This window comes from Heloderma suspectum, chromosome 4, assembly GCF_057233095.1.
Source record: "Heloderma suspectum isolate Gila_16-S chromosome 4, 16-S_ref, whole genome shotgun sequence".
Lineage (NCBI taxonomy): Eukaryota > Metazoa > Chordata > Lepidosauria > Squamata > Helodermatidae > Heloderma > Heloderma suspectum.
In genome coordinates, this window is record NC_139461.1 from 231,938,357 (window position 1) to 231,947,673 (window position 9,317).

Consider the following 9,317-nt stretch of genomic DNA (forward strand, 5'->3'; position numbering starts at 1 on the left):
TGAATTAAATTCGCCCATGCTTGTCCATTTGAGTTCGCTGATTCCCAAGATGGCGATGTTCAATCTTGCCATCTCATGTTTGACTACCTCCAGCTTACCTTGATTCATTGATCTTACATTCCAGGTTCCTAAACAATATCGTTCTTTACAGCATCGGACTTTCTTTTCACCACCAGACTCATCCACAGCTGCTTCACTCTTTCTGATGCTACTTGGAAATTCCTTCTGCTCTTCCCCAGTAGTATATTGGACACCTTCCGACCTGAGGGGCTCATCTTCCGGCGTCATATCTTTTAGCCTTGTGATACGTTCCATGGGGTTTTCTTGGCAAGAAGAATACTGGAGTGGGTTGCCATTTCCTTCTCCAGTGGACCACATTTTGTCAGAACTCTCTGCCGTCTTGGGTGGCCCCCGCACAGCATAGCTTATAAAAGTCAGTTTACTTACCAGCATTACTTTAGTGGAGGTGACCATCAGCGGCACATATGACTTTAAAATATTACTGTGAAATGCTGGAGTCAGCAGTCGTCGGTGCTGGAACCATTTGGGCCCATCTAAAACCAACAGCCCTTTCCCTAGTAAGGGAAGAAAAACTAGTCAGAGCCCTTTCTGTTATTAATATCTGCAGCAGCACATATATGAAGATAGACATGGTTGAAACCGCCTGCGCAGAAGCTTTAACATTCCATGCTAAACCCCATCCATTACCATAACCAACATTTCCTTATTTTTGCAATAAATGACATATGCGTGGAGAGGAATTTTGTATTAATGTGGTTCATCACTTTGATCCCTCCCAGCATTATAGAGGGTGTGAGTTATTGCAATGGTGGCTGTTTCTGAAGCTGTAGAAGGAAGGACGAGCTGGGCACCAAAGGCATGGCAGTAGTTTTGGAGGGGTAAAACACAGGGAACAAGATGGGTGCTGTAATGTAATGAGAGGGGTGATGATCTGGATGATCTCCTTTGATTCTGTGATAATAACAAGGATGAGGTTAACTGACAAAAGTTGGTCAAACCTACTGGACACCTCTGGCCTGGCAAATTGATTTAGCAAAAGCCGGAATGAAACATCCTCTCTCCGGAACGTGGTTTGGCCAGAACATGCCTGGGCATGTCTATGTCTTAACAAAATGCTTTGTTGACTTGGGGTGGACTAGGTATGATTCAGGATTTGCCTGTCCCCACCTCCTCTAAGGAAAGTGCAAATTCAGTCTGTGAAAATGCAAGGAGCTGGAGTTGCACTTGGGTCAGACTGAGACAAATTTAGGCTGAGATGAGAGAACTGACTTAGAGCTCTGGAAGCACCTCTAGGGTACCAGAGTCCCCTAGAAATCTGATGGGGAGCAGTGTCCGTGGAAATGGGTGCAGGCTGTAATACTTCCTCCTATGCTCAACCTATATATTTGTAAATGAATGCAAATATTATCAAATGCCCTAAACTGCCTGTCAAGAATGGGTTAATGGAGTAAGAACCATGAGGGCCATGGGGGCAGTCACGTATACAGCAGCCACCTGGAGGCTGATGGGCTTGGGGCCGTTTCTCAGCCTGGCAGCTCAAGGCCACGGGTTGCTCCGGCTAATCGGGAAAGTGACAACAGCCTAGTGGGAAGATGCAACCTCTTTGGAGGGTGGAGTGGGGTGTCCTGGGACTGGGCTTGGATTGGGTGTTCCAAATCTGCCTGGAGTTGCTAGGGCTGGGTAATAAAAAGAGGGCTAAGGAAGGGGCGGGTGTTTCTTCTGGCCCTGATGGTGCTAGGGTGTGCTGCTGGTCGATGGCTATCCTGGGAGGTCCATACTTTGGTGTGTATAGGATAGACTAGCTAGCTTTATTGTTTTACTCTTGGGAGTGTGTGCCTTGGGGTTTGGCGTTTCTGGTTTTCTTTAGAGTTTTGTACCCTGCTTGTAATTTCCTGTACAACCTACCACCTCTCCCCTATTCCTTCCTCTTTGCCCTTTTCCTTTTAATACACTTTTATCCAACCTTCAGTTGGTGTGTTCTACCTGAATAACTTCAGTGCTAAATGCAGTGCCTATTGGCCTGGGTGGGAGCTACTGGGTTACTTTTGGGGAAATCGGTGGCCGAGTTGGTCCTGTCCCACCTTGCAGGGTTGTTGGGGTGAAACCAGCAATCCTTCACACTGCCATTGACCTCATTCAAAGAAAACCCAAACTGAGAGTAAGCACTGAAACCCCTGAAACCTCACCACTCAGAGAACTGGGATGCATGTCACACTCAGTCCACTCAGATAGGAAGATGGCCTATAATTACATTGCCTTGGGCTTTAGTTTGAACTGGGCCTTATAATGGAAGGTACTTAGCATAATGATTAGTGAGATGCTCTGCAACCTTATGTCAGAAGTATCCAAGGAGATTGTTAAATTTATTAGAATAGACACCAATGATCTAACGTAAACAAAACTTCCTGAGGAAGTGAAATGTGTTAATTGCACCTCCCTTAACCAGGTCAGCTAAGCAGCAGCAGATTCTACATGAAAGGACAAGTTTGCTTGGAACAGCAATATAAGAATGGTTCCCTTGGCACTCTTGAGCTATAGGTAGCTCCAAGAGGGTAGGGAGCAGCAGTGAGTGTTGGAGGGCAGAGCTTGTGGCCTGCCCTGTGCCCCCTAAGTTAGCCTGTTGCCGTAAGGTGGAATGGAGGATCCCGCCTTGTCTCCAGTGTTTTAGCAAGGGTCAACTGTCAGTCTAGTTGGCTTTTGTACATGGAATGGGTGCGAGTACCATATTGCCCTTTGCCACTGACAGCAAACTATGTTGGGCTAGCCCTATAGATACGTCAAATGCAGGCAGCCTCAATACAATCACAGTTGTGTTAGGCTACTGTATTCTTTGCCCATTCTGTGGTTTCTTGAGGCTTGCAGGGGAAGCATCTGATGGCAGTCAGATCAAAGCAGGAAGAAAATAGGACCTTAGATAGCTCCAAATGGGTCGTGCTGGCTGGAATTCTCTCCTACTCGAACTATAGGAGGACGTTGTCTTGCCTTATGAGTTGAACTGAAGCCTTATGTAAGCCGCCGAGGAGACCTGTAGTGTGGTCAGATCCACCCTTCCTGGAGAAGCTGACTGGGCTGTTAAGGGTTTTCACTGGCTTTTGTAGTCTGAGATTTCTGCCAAACTCAGGAGATGGCATTTCTGTTAGGGACGTATCCTGCAAATCAGAGGACAATGGCAGGGCTGTGTCCTCTGGCTAGGAGGGCCCTGAATAAGGCACTGACTGTCCCACCCCTGATGAAGTAGCCTGTGCCTAGTTCTCATCTGAATCATCCACTACACACTGGAAGGTCTGAAAGCTGGGAATCATGACCATTCTTTGGATCCCTGAGCTCCAATTTTAACATACAGTTTGATAGTATGCCATAGGTAGAGTACTTGCTTCCTTTCTCCTCAGAATTAAAACAATAATATCACATGACAAAATGTCCATGTTAACATCCAGTCAGACACCACAAGAAGACTGCATGCAGAACCAAATTCATCTAAATAAATATAATAAAATATACTGCTACTTACCAATCCATGGGATAAAAAAATTGTAGAAATCAAGTGCCTTTGGATCTGTGTCCAAAAAGGATGAGAACAAGCAATGAGCAATGACAAATTTTTAAAGGTTATTCAAACAGCAGAATGGTAATTCCTCCTGCTGTTCAGATTAGATGACAGACAGATAAGATTTGATAGATAATTAAAGCCTCCTCTCCTGGCAATGTGTTGCATGCTGGGTATATTATTATTCCTACGAATGAATGTTAGGAATAATGTTACAGAAGGTGCAAAAAAAAAAGTGAAGAGCTGAGGTGGCTTTCAGGCAAGGTGATAGAGAGGAATTCTGTGGCTATCACTACTTCATAACAGAAACAGGTTCCTTCTCATAAAGTGTTTATAAAAGCTACTGAAGAGGTCTTATAACCATTTCCCTAGCACACAAAGTATTCACTACCTACTCAAAATCAGCTGTTCGTATTACTGGGCACCTGCCAAGGCCCACACCCCAGCAGCGGCCCTCTGGCAATCCCTGTGGAAACCTCATGTCCTTGTCCTCCATCCTTGTTATTCGTGCCTGCTAGTCTGCCCTCTCCAAGCAAGCAAGCAAGCAGCGAAAGGAATACACACGGAGAAGGAACAGTAACTTCCCCATGCCTTGTCTTCTCTTCCTCTGGGAGATGGTGTCAATTGAGCCCAGAGAGAGAGGCAAGCGTGTGGGCAGTGGTAAAGTGGCAAGGAGGAAGAGGAGATGGGTACCCTTGGCATATCTTTCCCATGTCCTCCTCACAAAACCTGGAACTGATTCTGACTGGGATCGCACGATCGGCAGCTGGCAGCCCATAGGCTGTTCTGGAGTGGCGTGTTAACCATGGTAACAAGCCATCCTATCCAGGTTCACAGGAAATGATAAGCCGCGACAACATGGAATATTCACATTGGTGGTCGGCATGCGCCACCAGCCACCAGGGCATATTTAAGCCATACCGCCAGCTGCCAGTCATCTGGACTAGCGCACTGTTTCTACCGAGCTATAAAACAGCTACCAAGAAGTACTGAAAAAGCAGGGACTGGCACTCAGAATGGTTCAAAACATACTTAGTTGTACCTTTCCCCAAGCAACAAGCTCTTTACATACCCTCATCTCAAAGTGCAATCCCATCTCTGAAAAATATTTTTCATATAATCTCCATCAATTAGGACTTCATTAATGTGGGACAAATTAATGTTTGCTGCCCCGCACATAGAAGACCATAGTGATACATACTTGTGCTTCTTTTTACACTGTCCTTGATCACAGTGTTGAGCAAGAATAGCTGGTTGGTTGGCTTTTTGTATTGCTTGAAATGTCTTACTGTGCCCATGAAGAAAGACATAAATACCTATTAATCTCAGGCAGGCTACTGTCCTGTAAGGAGGAAGTTCACAGGATACAGAAATCCTTATCAATCTACTACAGTATCAGCAGACACACCTCTACAGTGAAAAGGCCTTTACAACAGAGGTTATAAATGGCACTGATATTTTATTTTTTTCTTCGTATTATATATATATATATATATATATATATATATATATATATATATATATATGTATGTATTTGCTGTTTTAGTTGTGTGTGTTTACATCAGAGCAGCTGAAGAAAGCAGAGGCCCAAACATTTTGCTATAAGACTTCAATATTCCTGTTATGTTAGTGATGGGGTATGTGTGTGTTTATGTGTATACACACACACACACACACACACACACACACGAAAGACAGTTAAGAAGCTTGAGAAGGTGTTTAATTTTAAACGTGGTCTAGAAATGGTAAGCCCTGTCGAGTACAATGGGACTTACTGCCAGGTAAGTGAATATAGGATCCAACCTAAATGGCACAGAACTTATAGCTATGGCATAGACAATTCATAGAATCATAGAATAGTAGGGCTGGAAGAGGCTCATAAGATCATTGAGTCCAACCCCCTGCTCAATGCAGGAATCCAGATCAAAGCATCCCTGACAGGTGGCTGGACAGCCTCATCTTGAATGCCTCCAGTGTGGGAGAGCCCACCACCTCCCTAGGGAATTGGTTCCATTGTCGTATTGCTCTAACAGTCAGGAAGTGTTTCCTGATGTTCAGCCGGACTCTGGCTTCCTGTAACTTAAGCCCATTATTCTGTGCCCTGCACTCTGGGATGATCGAGAAGAGATCCTGGCCTTCCTCTCTGTGACAGCCTTTCAAGTACTTGAAGAGCGCTATCACTGTTTATCTTATGTTAAAATGGGCCATTTCATTACCTCCTCTGCTATAGACAGCTTTGGCATAATCTGGATGGTAGATATTCAGGAAACCCAAGAAAGCTCCAAACCATAAGGAATGACAACAGGGATATTTCTCTGACCAGGACACCATTGTACCCAATTCTCCAATTCGGCCGAGCTGTAATAATAGAAGAAAGCTAAAACTATTATATCCACCTCTGTCAAACCCGCGGGGGCGGGGGGGGGGTGATAATAAGCAATACAAAGGAAGGTGGTCTCAGAAGTTATACACTACTTTAACAAATTCTACCCACAACCAACTAAAATGTTATGAAGCAGTAAACAAACTTTTGAAGCTTTCATCAGGCACAAAGCTAAAGCTGGTTTTGAGTTCCCAAACAGTTATTTATTGGACACAGAACTCCATGAGCAGCTTGAATAGCTGGGATTTATATGCCACTGTATCCCAAAATAAGCTTTGGGCTACCCCATATCATACATCTCCATGACCAACAGTCTGAAAATCCATTCGAGATGCACCAGCGTTCTCTCTGATCAAGAAACATGTTTCTGTCTGTCCAGAAATAAGTCTGCTTAACATATGATGCCCCCAGGCCACATTTATAAAAAAGGAAGTGGAGGGTTCCCCCCACCCCTAAAAGAAGCTTTGTGTCACCCCAAATGACACCTCTATACTAGTTGAAGACTACCTCTACAAGATGCCCTAGCATCATGTCTGGACAACATCTGTTTTGTTTTAGGCTGCATGTTAAGCAAAAAGAGAGAGAGAGGGGGGGGGGAGAGAGAGAGAGAGCTGTGCATGATGCTGAAGTACAAAAGTCTGCAGTTTTCAATAGTCTTAAGATGAAGTGTAGGAAATGTAGTGCAGACTTAAAGGACCAATAGAAGCCAAATTATCAATTATGTAGCCTTACCTGGTGGTTGAAGGCCATATAATGCACCCCTGACCTCAAGTTAAGTCCCATCTTCACGTGGTAGAAGATCATTTTTCTCCACTTTTTAAGACCCCTTTCTGGGCTGCTAAATTCAACATCTCCAAAACAAAAACACCTAAGTATGTCTAGGTTTTATGGGTTGCATCCAGTGGTGTCATTCCATTACTGTGAAGTTTCTTCTGCCTGTAGAAACCCCATTTTCATCCTTGTGCAAGTCAAGTGTCACATCCAATACATAGATTGCTGCAAGGTAGTGTATAAGTCATTCCACCAGGTGTTGTATGAAGTGTTCCACGAAACATTGCACAACCCGTTGGAAAGGTGTTGCTTGCACTAGTTGTGCTATTGTTCTGTTAGTAGTTCTACAACTGCTAGCATAACAATGCCAGCTCTTGACATTTTCTGCTAGTGTAACGGTGAATATAACCCTACCCTATATTTGTTTTCATGGACTTTTTATATATTTTTTTAAAATGTATGAACAGCCATCTTTGTTTCTTTGTCCCAGTTGCCCTCAGTGCATTTTGAAATTTGTTTTGGAGCTGGCAGGTATTAATCTGCATAACAACTCCTACTCTCCATCCAGACTGTTGCAAACAGCAGACTATGGGGCTTTTTCACCATGACCAGCTTTGTCTAAACACACACACACACTCACCTTCCCCACCTGTTGTTGCATTTAGCTTCTAGCCTGAATAAGAGTCCTGGAGAACACCAAAGCGTGTTCACTACTTTTTAAAGTAATGATATATCTTATTAAGATAAAGTAAATATGACAAATACACAAAATAATGTACACAAACATAATACTGAAGAAAGGCATACATTAATTTTGAAAACTATTATTCTAAAACACAACAAAGATCATTTCTCAATGAATTTATCCATTTGATTGATTCCTCTCTATTAGTTGTCCCTAATAAAGCTTCTTTGGCTTTTGGCTTTTTCAAATGAACCATCATGGTTACCTACCATTTTGTTTCTACCCTTAATATTGCCATTGATTTAAAGTCAGTCTACTTACTCTGGATTAACAGAACCAGCAAAACATATTCCAGCAGAGTGGCATGGAAAGCATCATGCCTTCTTCTAAATGGAAGTAATATTTGCACATTTTAAACTGTTCATTGCACGCTTGTAGGAGAGTGGGTGGCCATCAGTGCTGAAAGTTAAGTTGAAAGAACAGCCCCCCAAACTGCAGTACTCACCCACTTATCACATCCCTAAAAATACGACTAGAGGGATGCAATTCTTGGTGCAAACCGTGGGAATTTCTGCACTTATCTCCTGCCTGCCAATGCTGCACCATATATTATATCCCACTGCCTTGCTTCATAGGAATTCTGCTCAGCCCACACTCCAGTGCAGAAGTCATGGCAGCACCATAAGCTTTAATTTGCCCTTAGCCACTCACATCATAGCTGTTCAATAACAGTCCGGTGTTGTAGCAGGTGCAACAGCAGCACACCTGGGACGAGTTACGCCATGAGTGGCACTAACACTTTAAAACAGGGGCAAGGCAATGTGACCCACAAGGTGTTGTGGGCCTCCTATCAGCCCCAGCCATTATGACCAATGCTGAAGGATGATGGGAATTGTAGTCCAAAAACATCCAGAGGGCCACAGTTTCTCCACCACTGGTTTAAAGGTTCATTTTTCTGAGATTCTAATATATTGTCATTAAGAAATCATTAAGAAGGGGCTGCGGTGGCTTAGTGGTTAAGACGCTGAACTGCAGACCGGGAGGTCGGCAGGACAGCAGTTGGAGACCCGAGTGCCGCGTGACGGATTGAGCTCCCGTCTTCAGTCCCAGCTCCTGCCAACCTAGCAGTTTGAAAGCAAGAAATTGCAAGTAGATAAATAGGTACCGCCTCGGCGGGAAAGGTAACAGCGTTCCGTGCACCTCGGTGTTCAGTCATGCCGGCCACATGACCACGGAAGCGTCTTCGGACAGCGCTGGCTCTTCGGCTTAGAAATGGAGATGAGTACCACACCCTAGAGTCGGACACGACTGGTTGGGGACACCTTTACCTTTTTTTAAGAAGTCTTACCTCCTTGCTGTGGCCATACAACCAGTGCTTTGGAGGACCTGGGAAGCTCTCTAGAGATCTGAGCAGCATCTGCCTCCTTCGGTACAGCTGGACAACTTTCAGGAGGACACTGACCAGGCAGAAGGTAGCAGCTGTGTAAAAAATCAGGTACAGGTTCTTTGTACACACCAGGCCAGGCCAGGCGGAGTGCATTTTGCTCAGCGTGGTTGTCCCTTCTCATGCAGCAACGTCTGGGTGTTTCTGTTTAAGTACAGTTCTGGCTCGTATGCAGTCCTTAAGTGAAATTGATTGGTGGTGACACCAGAGATATCATATTTCAGCATACCAAAGTTAGTGCATCACCACTTTCAAAATGAGCAAACAGATAAAGAAAATGGTCTGCATTCTTTCTGTTATATAGTTTTAACACAACAGTTCAGCTGGGTAGTAAACATCTGAGTTCATCAGCAGTCACGGTGGAGGTGGAGCATGACCCCTTGATGGTTACGCGCAAGTCATAAGATATGAAACTGCAGTCACTGAATCAAACAAGAGCGAATTGCAAAACCACTGTGTTTGCTCT

The 9,317-nt window shown here is 44.3% G+C and overlaps 1 protein-coding gene across 2 annotated transcripts in view; it reads right to left on the minus strand.

The window, feature by feature from the left end:
- The window catches only part of LOC146348206 (cytochrome P450 4B1-like), a 28,746-nt gene extending 19,769 nt beyond the window's left edge, over positions 1 to 8,977 (minus strand). The window contains exons 1-4 of one of the 2 annotated variants that reach the window (XM_084852591.1): positions 8,756 to 8,977; positions 5,785 to 5,926; positions 3,533 to 3,577; positions 448 to 575 (exon numbers count right to left, since the gene is read on the minus strand). In XM_084852591.1, the coding sequence (XP_084708717.1) occupies positions 448 to 575; positions 3,533 to 3,577; positions 5,785 to 5,926; positions 8,756 to 8,947 (507 nt within the window). In that variant the 5' untranslated portion in view covers positions 8,948 to 8,977. The remainder of the gene's footprint in view (positions 1 to 447; positions 576 to 3,532; positions 3,578 to 5,784; positions 5,927 to 8,755) is intronic. The other variant, XM_084852592.1, reaches the window with a different exon arrangement.
- Between the last annotated feature and the right edge of the window lie 340 nt (positions 8,978 to 9,317).